Consider the following 16,236-nt stretch of genomic DNA (forward strand, 5'->3'; position numbering starts at 1 on the left):
TTTGGACTTTCATTTCTAAAAAGAACCTTGTTAGCTACCTTATGCAGAAAACAAGTGATGCATGACATCAACAAAACTATATAAATGGATATAATCAAAAAAGCATCCTTCACACCCAGGTAGATGGTATTGCAGGGCGAGGCTGTGAGCCTGAGCCTGCTCCCGTTACCATGAAAAACACGTTAGGAGGGTTATGCATCAGCAAACTAAAACTGCCTCAGGGTAAGAAGAGGGCTCTCTAAAAACGAAAATGAATTTCCCCTTGTGTGATGCGAGTTCCTCTGTGCCCTCTGGACCACGGAAATGCCCTCGGATTCCACCAGCGCACCCTCCGGCCTTTGCTGGAGGCACACCTGACACTTCACCTGGGAATAGATCCAATTACACACCTCGCACATGAAGTCACATGTGCATTCTTTCAACACCGACGGATGTGCAAACTCTGAGCCAGACATCAGCCCAAAGCCGCTGATTTCAAGATCGGCCTCAGCAACTTGGGGAGACACTTTCTCAAAATTTTGAGCCAAACATCAGCCTTAACATCAGCATTTTCAGTTCCTTCAAAACTATGTAACGGGGATGGACCCAGCTACATAACCATGAAGCTCTGAGTGAGAAATGCCACATGAAAACCTGGATCTGCACTTCTCCTGGATAACACCGTGGTGTCACAACGTAAGCCCAGGAGGCCACACAGAGGTGCCCTGTGCCCTGACCATCTCCACACCTCCATGCCTGTGTTCACACTGGGGTCTGACACCCCGTCCAGGCCTCCGAGCGCTAACGGCTCCCCTGGAATAGGGCTCTCCATCACCACAGCCGGGGGACAGCGTGTGCCACGCGGGGCTGCCACTTACCCGTACTTGTAATCCACAAGGCGGACTTCAAACCTAGGCACGGTCCTCAGTTTATTGGCGAGCTGGAAAAACGGAAAACAGTGGGGACTTTTCTCCCTCCTTCCCTTCTAGCTTTCCTCCATTGGTTTTGAAGCTTCTTGCTTTTGCACGTGGCATCCTTCAGGTGAGAAGTATCCTTCGGGGCCACTGTTCGGAACTCAGGAGAGTTCTAATCCTGACTCCACCCTCTGAACACCCTCGCCCACCCCCAACCCCAGCGTAGAGCTTTGTCTGAGGCTGAAAGGAGTCCGCCCCGGGGCACAGGTGCTCAGCACGGGCAAATGCCGCACAGCACCACCCACCGCTACAGCATTAGCCGCCACCTACAATGTTCCAGACATTCTGCTGGTTTTCTTCCCACCGTCTCATTTCAGAACCAATCATCAGTGACATCCTGGAGCCCAGGCTCTGGAAATACTGATGTTTTGGTGGAAAAAGTGTGGAAGCATGATTGACGTGTATCCAAAACGTGGCCAGGGTTCTCTCGGTCCCAGCAGCCACAGTGACCCAACGCGGTGGGTCGCGCCGTCCAGTGATTTCTGCACTGTGTCACGTGGCCTTGGGGCACAAGTGACACCCACAGCAGTGTCAGCATTTACAGGGCGCCAGACAGCTGGCTTGGCTCCGTGGGGAGAGCTTGCCCAGCAGGCAGGAGGCCCAGGGTTCAGCACCCAGAACCACCAGTACTGTAAACCAAGGTTTCAAAAACGCATTGATGGGCAGGCATTTGTTTTGGGTTTGTTTTTTGTGGTGCTGGGGATTGAACCCAGGGGTATTTTACCATTCTTTCATATCCCTACCCCCTTTTTCAAAATTTTGAGATAAGGTCTCCCCCAAGTTGCTGAGACTGGCCTTGAAATCAGGATCCTCCTGCCTCAGCCTCCCAAGTCACTGAGATTATAGGCATGTGCCACCCCAAGCAGCTATGCAGGCATTTGTAAGTACTTTAAGTCATTTTACTTAATTCTCACAAAAATCACACCGAAGCCTAGCACAGCCCAGGGGTGCACGCCTGTAATCCCAGCAATTTGAGAGGCCGAGACAGGAGGATCCCAAGTTCAAGGTCAGTCTAAGTAACTAAGTGAGGGATATTGCTCTGTAGTAAAGAACCTGTGGCTTCAATTCCCAGCACCAAAAAATAAAAATAAATTAAAAAGGAAAGGAAAAAATCAGTAAATACCATGAAGACGAAGCCCATTTATAAATGAGAGTTAACTTCCTCAGGCTCTCCCGGCTGGCAAACGCAGGGCCAAACTCAAGTCTGGGACTTCTGCCCCCAGAACCCGGGCTCTTACCCAGCACACGCTCCTCTGACGGAGAACCCCAGCCCCTCACACACCTGGTCCTCTCTCCCAACAGCCCCTGGACCCCCAGGAACATCCTGCTCACAGCAGATTGACCCATGTCAATACTTTATCCATCAAAGTCTGCCCCCTGGTCTTCCCAAATGTCTTCTGCTTCAGTCCCACTTTCCTGCTCAAGCTGAGAGCCTGGGGGCCACACTCGGCTCTCCACACCTCTCCGTCGGCACCCGGGGCCTGGCTCTGGAACTCACCCTCCCTCCCCGGGCTGCAGCTGCTATCCAGCTCCTATCCAGCTCCCGCACACACTCCCACAGCCAGAGTGACTGCAGCCAGAGTGACTGGCACCAGAGTGACTCGCGGCTACATAAGCCACCGTGTATCTGGGGTGTGTTTGTCTTCTACCCGGAGCTGTAAGAAGTCACTAGGAATCCAGAGCTTAAACAGCACAGTGCACCCTTCCACAGCTCTGTCCCTATGGGAGACTCCCCTCCCCAGCGCCTGGAACCTTCCATGGCTGAGGCTTAGGCCCTTCCCCCACCTTCACAGCCAGCACCCCTGAGCCTCCCTAATCCTCCTCCCCTCCCTGGCCTTCTCCCTCCTCCTCTTCCCCTGCAAGGACAGATAAGCTGAGATGTGAACCCAGCCAAGGGAAGAGCTCCCCGGGCAGGGGCAGAGGTTGTGGTGGACGGTGGACAGAGTTCCAGGCCATCTGGGATAGCTGCCCAGTGAGGGATCCAGGTGGCCTTCCTATTCCAAGGCAGCACCGGGACGCTGAGTCCACCTGCTGCTGCAACAGCCCTCACCGTGTCACCCGCCCTATTCATAGGACCCAGGGCTGAGCACAAGGCAGAGGGACAGGGGAAGCTATCCTGCCCACCACACCCTGCTCAGGGCTCTCAACTCACACTGGAACAAAGTCCAGGTCCTGACCTTGGCCCACAGGCCGCACCACACCCCGCTGAGCTCCTCTGATATCCCCAGCTCCCTGGAGATGCTGCAGCCACGTTAGGTTGTCCCCATTTCCAGAACAACAGAAGCCTGTTCCACCGGAGCACCCCACCTCTGCCCGGGAGGGCTTTCCCTGGCAGGACTCCACTCTGATGAAGGCTCCTCACGGGCGGCCCCTCTCCACGTTTCCCTTCACACCTCCTGGTCTCCACCCAGCACCTGCAGAGCTTCCTGCACACACTCCGGCTCCTGAGGTCCCCCCACAGGCTGACCTGCCTGTTCCTCGTCTGTCTATCCAGCTCCACGGGGCAGGGACCCTCCCTATATTGCTGAAAGCCTGGCTCAGCAGCTGCTCAGCGGGTTTCCTGTGTGGGCTGGGATGGAACCCAGACCTGCCCTGAGCTGCCTCCAGCCCTCCACAGTGTGGCCCACGCTGCACTCTGGCGGCTACCCTTGGCTACCCTCGGGGCCCGCAGCTCTACAGGCCTGACGCGGCCACCTCACTGAGGAGAAAGACAGTTTCGTGACCTGAGCTGCGGAAAGGGACTGGGATGCCAAGAGGCGAGCAATTCCTAAGCCAGTCCCAGAAGTGGACAGAGACTCTGCACCTGTATCTGCTGCCAGGGCCACAGCATTGCCACACGCCATCAACCATCTCCCAGAGACACCCTGCAAACTGCCACTGGCTCTCCTGGAGGGCGACAGCTGCCACTGCGGCTGTGGTGTGGCAGCAGGACTCCAGCGCTGCTGCCCTCCTGGCTCAGCCAGGGCTCAGGGACACTCGCAGCACGGCAAGCTGGCCCGGGCAGAGGTGGTGTGGGGACTTCCACCCACCAGTCAAGTCCAGCAACTAAACCTGGACAGGCGTCAAGATGTCCAAGACCCTGACAGCAGAGTTTCAAACCGAAGATTCTCAAGCCATGTGGAAACACAGCGGTCACTGGTCAGGCGGTGAATCCCGTGGGAGGATCTTAAACAAGCACATGGGAAACTGACCTCATCTTGGTTCAGTATTCTGCGATATCCTGTGCTCCGGGAGAGAATGGTGACTCGAAGTTTTCCGTCCTGTAGTCAAAACGAGAATGGAAAGTAATGGCACATGTGTCTGGATGGACGGTGGACACCTGGACCTAAGATGCGGTTTCCACAGGAGAAACCCGACCAGGACGCCCCCAGGACAGTGCACGTTTGGCTGGACTCCCCACCTGGCTCTCGGGGACCACAAGCGTGTCCCCTGGAGGAGCACAAGCGCCATGTCTACACGGTGGAATGTGACTCAGCCATAAGAAGAAATGTCCCCCTGCCACAGAGGACAAAGTAGATGAAAATGGAAGAAATGCGCACAGCGAGGTCCAGAGACAGGCACCACGTGGGCTAGGAAGCTGATCTCCAGAAGCAGGGATAGAACAGGGGACGCCGGAGGCTGGGAAGTGGGGAGGGCAGGCAGGACGAGAAGGGTGGGTTAGCAGGTACTAAACCGAGCTAAGAGGAGGACTAAGTTCCAGCACTCTGCAGCAATGCAGTGACCAGGCTTGACAGAGGCCATCGCTACGTGCCGGGAGACAGGACCAGAACACTCCAGGACATAGCGCCTGGGAGAGACGGAGGGCGTGCCCCATTCTCTCCCTTGAGCATCACACTTCGTATCATGTATCTAAATATCACAACGTGCCCCCAAATACGCACCGTCGTGCTGTGTCAGTTCAAAGTCACCACAGACACCTCTACCTCAGCCACCAAGACCCATCTGTTCCCGACACCGCGGCTGGGCTCTGGGTCGGCAGCGTGGGCTTCTGGCCGGGGTCGTGTGTGTGTGTGTGTGTGTGTGTGTGTGTGTGTGTGTGTGTGTACAGGGGATCCAGGAGAAGGTGGGAGATGTGGCCACCGAAGGGGACACAACAGGGGAGGAGGTGTGCAAGGGGCAGCTCTTTGTGGACATTTGCTGACGCCCACAATCACACGGCCCCATCTGAAACCCCAGCCCAGGCTACACCGTCTCCTGGTCCTTCTTCCCCCGCCAAGGCCTTGTTGCTTTTCACTGGGACGGAAAGGTCAGGCCTCCCCCAGGACCCACAGGGAACGCACCCTTACCTGGGGGCCCTCTTGCCTGATGTGCAGTCTGTGGAGCAGGTGCTGGGAGAAGGCCCTGAACAGCCCCGTGTGCTGGCAGCCGGAGATCTAGGGGGAGCACAGGAGGCAGGCTGAGCGCCTTCGAGGGCCCAGGGGCTCTGCGCTGCGCACCTGCCGCCCGCAGCACTTACCAGCGGGGTGTTGTAGAAGAGCCCGTACCGCATGCGGGGCAGCAGCGAGAACACGGCGTCCCTGAAGCACACCTGAGAAGGAAGACCCGATAAAGGGCAAGAGAACAGAGAGCCCCGTCATCTTGGAAAGCTCATCTCCGTTATTGCATCAAAATACTTTGTACAGCAAGCTATTCCCAAGAGAATACAATTCACGTTTTTTTTTTTTTTGAAAAGTCACAAAAAATAAAAAGGCTTGCACAAGTATATGGTCAATGGAACAAGAAGAACTCTAGTTACAACAAAAGAGACCGAGACATGAGAAGCCAACGGTAGGCGCTCACAGAGACTCCCATGACGTATCTGCAGGCCACAGCTATTCACAGAGAGGCTTCCCGTACCCTTTTGGAGTCGTAGGTCTTCAGGTGTATGACGTTGTAGTCCGTGAAGGCCTTCCAGGTCTCGGAGAACAGGTCCCTGTATCCAGAGGAGCTCTGGGAGAGGAACAGGACAGGGGAGGGTCAGCGAAGGGCACGGCCGGCTTCTCAAGATGGCTGCAAAACCCGACTTTGCCCGTTGGTACAGAGTCACGCTGGGATCCCAGACAAGCCACACACACGCACACAGGACAAGCAGAGCCGCACAGGGGCCGAGCCACGCTGCACGGGAAGGACAGACCTCCTCTCAGCTGCATGGCAGCTGCCAACAGCTCTGCTCACCCCCAGCCTGCATTCGCACGTCTCCGAAACCACAGCTGCTGTGGGGTGTTCTGTGCCACGTCTACGTGTGCCACAGATGCACTCAGCACAGACATGGCACCATCTGTATGCATGCTCCCCCGCTCCATGAGCAAAGACTGTCAGAGACAGCATCATGCTTTACAGACACGTCATAGCGAGAAAGGGTTCCAAAACCCTAAAGTCAAAAATACAATGCCCCAAATAAACTTTCCCTCCTCTAACATTGTTCTTGTCAGGTCTTTTGGTCACAGCAGTGATGAACCCGACTAAAACAGAAATCACATCAATATTAAACCCAAGTATGGCACACACCGGTCTCCCCTTACTTTTCAGGATTGGTTGGCAGGATTTCCTTCTTCATTATGTCTGGGTGGAACTGCATCGTGTGTATAGACCCCATTTCCTTTGTTTATGCATCCGTTGATGGACACCTGGCTGGTGCCATGGTTTGGCTACTATGAATCGTGCTGCTATAGACATGGGTCTGCATGGATCTCTGTAGTAGGATGACTTTGGTTCTTTTTGGGGGGCAGTCACCGGGAATTGAACTCAGGTGCACTCACCCACTGAGCCACATCTTCAGCCCTATTTTGTATTTTATTTAGAGTCAGGGTCTCACTGAGTTGCTTAGCACCTTGCTGTCGCTAAACCTGGCTCTGAATTCAAGATCCTCCTGCCTCAGCCTCCTGAGCTGCTGGGCATATGCCATGCCCAGCTAATTCTTTGGGATAAATACCGAGGAGTGTTATGGCTGGGTCGCGTGGTGGCTCCACACCTAGTCTTTAAAGGAGCCTCCAGACCAATTTCCATGGTGGTTGTGCTAGTTTATCGTTCCACCAACAGTGGGGGGTGTTCTTTTGACCCGTATCCTCTCCAGGTTTTACTGTGGTCTGTATTCTTGATGGATGCCTTTCTGGCTGGAGTGAGACGGAGTCACGGTATAGTTTTGATTTGTATTTCCCAGATTCCTAGGGATGCTGAAGGTTTCTTTTACATTTTTGTTACTCATTTTTTTTTCTTTTGGGAGGTGCCTGTTTAGTTCATTTGCCCATTTATTACTGAATTGGGTTGTTGGGTTTTGGGTGTTAAAAACACACACACACACAAGGCACGTCACTGTGGCGAGCCAGCCTGGGCCGTGTGTGTGAGCTGCGCACGTTTGAGCACACGAGGGGACTGGACTGACGTGCTGCTCTGACTGGGCCATGTGACATGTGTGTCCTTGTCTCTTGCTCTGCCTGTGATCCCACACAGCATGTGACATGGGTGTGGCCTCCTAAGAGGTCAATCTGCTGACCCCAAGACATCGCCAAGCCACCCCCTGAAACATGACCCCTTGCCTTATTTGGGTGGCACTTCCTCAAATGTCTTCCCCCTAATAAATAGGAGGGCTTCAGGTGAGCTCCCTCCTTTGCTGCCTCTCTTGCCTCCTTTGTGGGAGCTGAGGTCGAGGAACCGTCACTGAACCCCAAGAAAGGTCTGTCCTGTCTCTGTGTGGTCACTTAGCAGCCGCCCAACTCACCTGCAGTGACCCTGGCTGATCCAGTCGTGCGTCACACGTCACCACTGAACTTCTCCCCATTGATTGAATAAGGCAGAGTCCTGCCAGGGACTCACTCACAGGCCAACTGCCGTCCCCTGGGGGACCGTGGACATGGAGAGGGAGACTTTTGAGACCCACACCCCTCTGTGACTTTCACAGGTGCAGAGAAATAGCAAACCTCCTAGTCTGTGAGAGGCCAGCGCCCGTCAGTGTCCCCAGAGAGGCGTCTGGAGGACAGTGCCTCTGTGTGTGCCTGAAGGGAGCCACTGAACTGCTGGACTGGACAAGCAGGAGCCAGAAGGCCCCATGGGCCACCTGGTGGCGGCATGTGAAGTGTCACCAAGGTCCGACCAGCAACTACAGCCACCTCCCTGTCCACGGCAGAGGACTCCCCAGAGGCCGTCAGCACCGGCTCTGGCAATACCGTCCACCTGGAGGAGGCAGGTCACAGCGGGTCACACACTGCTTCCCTAAGGCCCGGCCAGCACAGAGGAGCTCAGCACCCACAAGACCCTCTGCTCCCCACACCTGCCCTGAAGCTCCCGCAGCCTGGACTCTGGAGTGACTAGCGGCTGCCTGCTGCCCATGTGGACATCCCAAGCCATGAGCAAGGGCCCTTGTGCTGGGAGCCATCAGCCAAGTAGGTATGACAAATTCCTTGCCAGCTTACTCCCATGCTGTCTAGTGGAAGGACTTCTGAAAGGTGACCTTGCTCAAGGACCAGGGCAGGATCCGTGTTTAGGGTGTTCCCCCTTTAGAATAGGGCGGTTTAGCATAATAGGAGATTAGGGTGTTCCCCCTTTAGAATAGGGTGGTTTAGTAATAGGAGATTAGGGTGTTCCTCTTTTGGAATAGGGCGTATCCTGCTGCTGAGTTCCTCTTGAGTGCTTAGGGTCAGACAATATATTTTGGGAGACAGAAGCCCATGCGGAGTGGATTGGGGCAGAGAGTGGATTTGGGAGAGAGTGGATTTGGGCAGAGTGTGGATTTGGGAGAGTGGATTTGGGCAGAGAACGTGGATTCCCCCAGAACGTGTTTGTAGACGGCCAGTGTGAGTTCGGGAATAAAGAATTGCTGTTTGAATCTACAAGCTGTGTGGAGACTCTTGATTTGTGCCCAGCTAGAGACTGCGGCACCCTTGACTGACAGCACAGATGGTGACGGATGCCGGGGCAGTGGAGAAGGAAGGTGACACCAGGACAGCCACCCAGGCCAGTGGCTTCGCCTGCCCTGCCCGTCCACACCAGTCAGGGCCAGACTGCCCCGACCTCGTGTGTCCAGAGACCAGGTGGCTATGATCTTCCCATGGCCACATGCCTCGTCCCACCCCAGCGGGCACACAGAAGGCCAGGTGCAGAGCCTGGCTCAGCTTGCCCGAGGCCACCCAGGGAGACACGAGAGACGCAACGGAAGCCTCTGGAAAGTGCGGGGGAAGCTTGCTGTGGACTCGTGGGTCCTTCCATACTGCACAGGAAGGCAACAAGGCACCCAGGGGGTTCCAAGCCACAGTGGAGCCCTGGCCCCTCGCTGGCCGTGCACCTTCCAGCACTCCCTGCCGGCCGGGCCTCCCTTCCTCTGGAAACCGCAGTCCCTCGTCCACGGGGGAGGAGGGCAGGCAAGGATGGCAGGTGTCCTGTTGTAAAGGGCCAAACCGCCTGCCGAGCCATGCAGGCCCTCTGACGGATGTCCTGGCCGCCCTGCGAGCACTCGCACCGGAAGAAGACAGGAAGGGACCGACTTCCTGTGCTCAGAGACCTTTCCAGGAAATGGATGGGGGGCGGGGCAGCAACGCTGGACACAGAGAGAGCGTATGTGGGGGAGCAGGAAAGGGGAGCGCAGGCCCTGGGGCACAGTGCCCGCTCCCACGGACTCCAGCAAAGGTCTGGGGGCCATGGTCACAACCTCCCCTCAGCCACAGAGGAGCCCTGTGACCCGGGCTCTTCCTTGTCTGCAGGGAACCATGTGTCCAGTGCCCTCTGGGAATGACAATGGCCCGCAGCAGTGAGGTTTCTAGACAACAGTTCTCCTGATTTAAAAAGACACTCGGCAGGGGGCTGCACTGGGCTGAGGAGCCAGGCTTAGGCTTCCCTGGCACCGTGACTCTTGGCACTGGGCATGGTCCTGCAGGGATCTGGGGGTCTTGCCAATGCAGCTGTTCCTGGTGGTATTGGCCCCTGGGCCTCGAGGCTCCTCAGCCGTGGCAGTGGTACCTGCCCCAGGTGGGACTTGGCCTCCGTGCACCTGGGCCGTGCTGTGTGGGCTGCTGTGACTCCCTCCAAGAGATGCCAGGTGCTGGCCCGCCAGCCAGCAGGCCGCCACCCGCCTGCAACATCATCCTGGGGGCATGAGCATCTAGGACAGGAGTCAGGATGCTCAGCTGAACCACAGAGGACCCCCCATGGTGTGGGCAACTCCCTGGTGTGGGCAACTCCCTGGTGTGGGCAACCTCCCCTGCAGATGCCACCATCACCGTCAAGTGTGCCCAAGCTACTAGGCTGTGTACGTGTGCTGCACACGTACGTGGGGACAGAGTTACGTCTGTGTGGGGAAGTTCTGCCTCGGGTCACATCCTGAGTGGCAGGGTGAAGGCGGAGCACACCCGGGTACTTACAGTGTCCCACATCACGATGTACACGTCCGTGCTGAAGGAGTTGTTCACGTGCTGGGTGATGTAGAGATTGACGAAGTCGCAGAAGTGGTGGTACATGTTGATACCTGGTGTACGGAAAGACGTCCACCTCAACCAGCCCTCAAGCACAAGCAGGAAGCCACCTCCACCCGGTCCCCAGCCCTGGGATGGACTTGGAGTTGACATAAGTGGGGGAAGCAAACAGGTCAGGAACCAGGAACACAAAGACTAACCCTTATTCTTTCTGATCACTTCTTGAAAACGTCAGTTCAGCAGGACACATTCCCAGCTGTACGGGTGGTGAGGGGGACAACTGGCATTTTGGTAGGTTCCGTTCTTGTCCCTTCTGCCCTGCTTGATTACTGCCCACACTATTGCTGGGAAAACACGAGCCAGCTCCTGCTGAGAGGAGGTGACCCGGGATGCTCCAGCTAAAGGCGCACAGTGCTGGGCAGTCCACTCAGGGCTCACAGGGGCCCAGCGTGGCTTCTCCGCTGGAAACGGGAACAGCTAAGCCTGAGCTCCTGCTTTGCCCCAAGAATCCAAAGTGGAGGCACCTCCAAGTGTCCATCCCCGAGTCTGGCACAGAGTGAGACCTTCAGCCAGCCAGGGCCCACTAGGGCACAGTGGAGGGGCTGCAGCTGCCACCCCCTGCGAGTTCTCATGCCAGTCATTAAAAACCTCGTGATGTGGGTGTGCAGCACCCAGCACTCAACCTGAATCCTGCCAATCAACAGGGGGTGGCGTCCCAAGGAGGGGCATCTAAGACATGCAGGTTCAAGGAAGGAAAAAGCCGGGTGAAAGGAAAACAGGGAGTCTCGGGAGCAGAAGCCGGACAACTTTCTGAGTTCATTTCCGCAGTGAATGACAACATCGTGTGCCAGACAATAAGAGCAAGTTATTAAGTTCTTTGCAACCTAGCATCTTGGAGGATGTTTGGAAAGGCTCATTTTTTTTTTTTTTTAACCCAGAAAAATTTTGGCAAAGGGCATATTTTCAAATTAACAAGAAAAATAAAGTTCTGGAAGAATGCGTGCCCCTCCCCCGGGTCATCCACACAGCCACATTAGCTCCCGGGTGACACTTAGGGAGTTCTGGACATGGATGGAGGGACGGAGCATGCAGGGACAGTGCTCGGTCCAAGGAGGACGTGTGGATGAGGGCAGACTCAGGCTGTACCCTGGGAAAACGTGCCCAGGGCCTCACCTGCTACCCCACGCTCATCCTCCCCGGCTAAGAGTGGAGGGGATAGAAAGGAGGGCGGAGTGTGAGGCTGCGGTGAGGACAGCAGAGGCACATGCCTGCTCAGCCTGTCCCTCCCAGCTCCCAGCTCTGCACAGAGCCCCACCATCCTGCAGCTCACACGCCCCTCCTCCCCAGGCAGGCCAGGTGTGTCTTGGCCTTGTTTCACTGAGCCAGTACTTCGAACGTGGCATACTTACTTGCTCTTATTTCAAAAAAAACCCAAACTTGCCGGATGGCAGAATCTAAGGCTTTGTAACATCAGAATCACGGCGTGTGCAGGCAGAGACGGGAAAACTCACGGACGGGCTCTCCACGCCTCACCATGTGCCCTGCCTCTTGTGAGAGTCCCCAGGACCCAGTGTGGAGAACAGAGACAGGACTAGGGCCTGTGCTTCTCCTCTCCAGGGCAACCAGCTCACCAGGTCAAAGTGACGCGTGCCAGCTGAGACGCAGGCCAGCAGACATAAATGGGAAAAGAATGCTAGTGCTCCCTCTGCCCCCAAACACACTGCAGCGGTAACTTCTAAAAGAATCTTAAGGTCACTTTAGTCATGGAAACGATATTAGAAAGTTTGACGGGGTGGGGGGTTATGGACATTTCTCCTTGACTCACGGTACATCCTTGGCCTCTATATTTAAAAAAAAAAAAAAGGGTAATAAAACATAATCCAGCTGGGAATGGTGGCACACGCCTGTAATCCCAACCCCTCGGGAGGCTGAGGCAGGAGGATCGCAAGTTCAAAGCCAGCCTCAGCAATGTAGCGAGGCCCTATGTGATTTAGAAGCCCCCCTGACTCAAAATAAAAAAATGCAAAGGGACTGGGAATGTGGCTGAGTATTCAGTAACTCTGGGTTCAATCCCCAAAACAAAAAAAACAAACCAAAAAACCCACCAGCAACAATCACCAAAAAAACCCACAATCTAAGTCAGGAGATTGAGAATCCAGATGGGGTGAATTTAGTTACAGACGTGAAAGTACGCCGACGTCTTGTGATTTTTGAATGAGTCACTTGGTATAAATGTGAGGGTTTCTTCTAGAATACCAAAAAGTGTAAAGTAACAGGAAAGTCAAACTAGTTCATTGACTTCAGAGTAAGAAGCAAAAAGCAAATCCACCACTAGTCCCATTGCTTTTTAAAACTTCACAGAAAATGACTACATACATATATCAAAAACAGATCAAGGCTGCATTAGTCATTATTTAAGTTACAGAAAAATTAACTTCTTACCTGCATCTAATTTCATGAAATACGTTGGTTTTTCAATTACAATGTCACATTTACCATCTTCTATGGGTCTGAAGTTGAGCTGAGTATAGGTTCGTAGCTCAGCAAACCTGGAATTATGAATTGGGATATAATTTCTAAAGGATTCTTCCAAACTCCCTATTGCAACATCTTAACTTAGGATCTGTTCACTGGGTAGCTCCTGTTTCTAGTGTTTAGAAGCCTTCTTATGGCAACAAGCAGCTTTTCAGACCTATTAAAAGAGATCAGATTCCAAAAATCACCTAGTACCCAGGAAGACATCCATATAATCAGCATCAGCTTTAACACTGAAACAGGAATCAGATGATTTTAAAATTCAGTTCAATGGAGGTTAAACCGGGAACCTACCACTCAAAGAATGGCCCTACACATGAAGCTGGCTAAATCATCTACCAGTGCAGTAGTTGGAAGATCAGCAGGATTTGCAGTAGCTTAGGAGGCTCAAAGAGAAGAACGGGCAGAGAGACTCCCAGAGGAGGCTTCTAGAATTCTGAGAGATCCAATTCCCCAAATCACCTAGCACCCAGAAAGACAGCAGACACAGCTCAGCTCCCCTGAAACGTGGAAACTCTATTTCTCAGAAGTCATTTCCTGATTGCAAACAAAAGACAGTCCCAGGCAGGAGGCAGGAGACGTTCACCGTGAACAGGAAGAGCCTTGGGTCCTCCTGTCCCTTGAGATCACGTCTCACAGCAAACAGGTCCTTTAAAAACACAGTGCAGAAAAAAAGCAGGATTCCCCTCCAGCCTCCCCGCTGAAGGGGTGGAGGTTACTCCCCACCTGGAGAGTGGGGTGGCTCAGGGGCTCACCCAGGACACAGCGGAAGCAAGAGCTCCTCCTTCTGAGATCCAGGTGGACAAACACTGTGGCTTCCATCCTGGGGCCCGAAGCCCCTCTGGGACCTAGGAAGCCGCTGGTGCTCCGTGGGTAGCAGACCCACAGAGTGGGTCTCTGTCTCTGGGACAGACCCACAGGGTGAAGACTGAATCCTCTGGCCAAGAGCCAGAGAGCAGCTGAGGCTTGCCACAACCCGAGAGAGCTCAGCAGCGGACTGTGGAGGCCAGCTGAGTCCCAGATGGCTACAGCCCTGGCCAACAGCTTGACCTCGTGGGACACCCCAAGCTGCTCCCAGTCCTGCTCTCAGAAGCAGCTCTATCTCAGTAGGAAGTGTTCACTGGGGTAAGTTGCTAGGTTTGGGGATCATTTGTTCGCCCTCGGGAGGTTTTGGAAGGAAGTGCTACGGAGCAAGAGATACTAACCCAGTGATACCCGGGGCACCTCTACATGAAGTCAGACACCAAAATGTACCAGGAACGGAACCTGGGAGCCACCTACTGCACAAACCTGCTAAGTCACAGGAGGAACTTGGCTGCAGACTGCAGAACACCACACAGGCCCCCGTTACGCTCTGGGGAGTGCCAGCATGAATGCTCTACCACAAAAGCTGACTGTCAGTAAGAGCAGCCTCCGTGGCCCTGAGGTGGAGCCCGGGGTTGTCCGAATGAGGAACATCCCACTCCTGACCGTGGTGGCCACAGGTCCCTAGACAGCGACACACATTTACAGTGCACAACTTTGCTTAGCCTGGTGAATCCACGTGTGTGCAGGGAGTAGCCCTGTGGCAATGCCAGGTTCCTGGCTCTGACCCTTGTGCTGTGCCACCTGAGATGTCATTGCTACAGGAAGTGGGGCAACGGCCCAACGGGGGCTCCCTGCTTAATTTTTAAACTTTCATGAATCTGAAAATGCTTCAAAATAAGAAGCGTAGAAGTCAGGGCAGCGTTTACCCTTCAGGGGCCAGGGCCTGGAGAGAGGTCACGAGGTGAGTACACTCTTTCAAACCACACTGTACCCCCTTTGTGCATGCAGTGACAAATTCCAAAGCATGTGCATTTTTAAGAAAATGTGTTCCCCCAAATGTATGCAGCAATTATGAGTGAATAAAATTCACTTCTGAGTGACTTTCCCTTTACTTTCTATTATTCTATCAGCATATATATTTGATGCAGATGCAACCGAGGATTTTTCTGTAACCATCACTCCTCAGCAGCTCAGGCCTGTGCAAATTCAGTAGCACAACTTGAAATCATCTACAAATTAAGTGATATTTTTGAAATCTGCCAGTTTCCAAAGTAAAGGCAAACATTTTAGAGACAAGTGTTTTTTAAAAAAAAAAAAAAAAAAAAAAATCACGTTACCAAGACTGCAGAGGGCTTTTGCGTTGACCTTCAGACAGCAACAACTGCGAGTCAAGTTCACAGTGTCCTCCAATTTCACCTTTCCGGAAAAAATCTTCCTTGAATCTAGTGTAAAGGAAAAAAAAAAAAAAAAACTGAGTTTAGAAAACTTTTTCAAGACTCAAGCCCATGAGTTGTGAGTAAAAGCAATTGCCAATTTCAAAATTCATTGTCCATGAGAATCTACGCCACGTGCTGGTGCAATGACATTCCCGTCAAGGAGCACCCACACCGATGACGGGGCTCTTAAGACTAGAGTGGCAGCCTGGCTGCCTGTTTGTGCGGACACTACCGCGTCTGCACAGCCATCAACCCGCCTAGGGGTGTGTTTCTCAGAATGCATCCCCACCACTTGGTGAGATGTGACTGAATTTATGATAGAAAATTTAGGACAGCTGGCAAAAGCCGGGCTGAGGGTGTAACTCAGTGGCAGACACTTGCTTGGCTGCTCTAGCACCGCAGAAAAGAAAAAAAAAAAAAGAAAAACAACCCATGCAGAAGTAGTAGGATCCCATGAGGGTCTCCAGGTGCCTAATTCCCACCGTGATCAAATCAAGACCCGTGTGCAGCATCCCTGCCTCACCTGCCACCCAGCCTGACCCTTTCCCTGTGAAGCGAGTCCCAGACAGTCCCGACCCAAGACCTCTCAGAACGTCTACAAGCACCTTCTACCTACCTTTCCTCATCTCTCTGGATGCTTCTGAAGTCAAGGTAGAGGTTGGTTGCTCTGCAGTATTGAAGGTAACGAGAGCACATCAGACTGGAGTCGCTCTGAAATAAGGTCGAGAAAAAGAAAAACACAACTTTGACTTTTTTTTTTGGGGGGGGGGTACTGGGATGCTCATTCTACCATGAGTTAATCCCCAGCCCTTTCTATTTTCTTATTTTGAGACAGGCTGGCTACATTGCTAAGGCTGGTCTTGAACTTACGACCCTCCTGCCTCAGTCTCCCCACCAGCTGGGATGACAGGTGTGGCCCCCATGCCTGGCCGTTAGCATGACCATTTTGAGGACTCGCCAAACGGGCTGGACGTGTCGATGGCAGGTGTCCCCACAGGACAGAGGGAGGAAGGGCGCGGAGCTGCGTGTCTGAGGATCCCTCCTCCCAGCCTGGCCGCAGGGACCACACCAGCTCCCGGGGTGCGGTTCCTGTGCAGAACCTGCAGAGGCTCTCGGCATGGCCTC

At 53.9% G+C, this 16,236-nt stretch overlaps 1 protein-coding gene across 4 annotated transcripts in view; it reads right to left on the minus strand.

Annotated features, from left to right (window-relative positions):
• Positions 1–16,236, minus strand: part of Eogt (EGF domain specific O-linked N-acetylglucosamine transferase) — a 30,389-nt gene that overhangs the window by 5,909 nt on the left and 8,244 nt on the right. For all 4 annotated transcript variants that reach the window (XM_076841127.1, XM_076841126.2, XM_076841128.1 and 1 more), the window contains exons 8-16: positions 15,728–15,822; positions 15,013–15,117; positions 12,776–12,882; positions 10,283–10,386; positions 5,790–5,882; positions 5,410–5,481; positions 5,240–5,326; positions 4,145–4,213; positions 858–919 (exon numbers count right to left, since the gene is read on the minus strand). In XM_076841127.1, the coding sequence (XP_076697242.1) occupies positions 858–919; positions 4,145–4,213; positions 5,240–5,326; positions 5,410–5,481; positions 5,790–5,882; positions 10,283–10,386; positions 12,776–12,882; positions 15,013–15,117; positions 15,728–15,822 (794 nt within the window). The remainder of the gene's footprint in view (positions 1–857; positions 920–4,144; positions 4,214–5,239; positions 5,327–5,409; positions 5,482–5,789; positions 5,883–10,282; positions 10,387–12,775; positions 12,883–15,012; positions 15,118–15,727; positions 15,823–16,236) is intronic.

The sequence above is a fragment of the Callospermophilus lateralis genome, chromosome 20, assembly GCF_048772815.1.
Source record: "Callospermophilus lateralis isolate mCalLat2 chromosome 20, mCalLat2.hap1, whole genome shotgun sequence".
NCBI lineage: Eukaryota > Metazoa > Chordata > Mammalia > Rodentia > Sciuridae > Callospermophilus > Callospermophilus lateralis.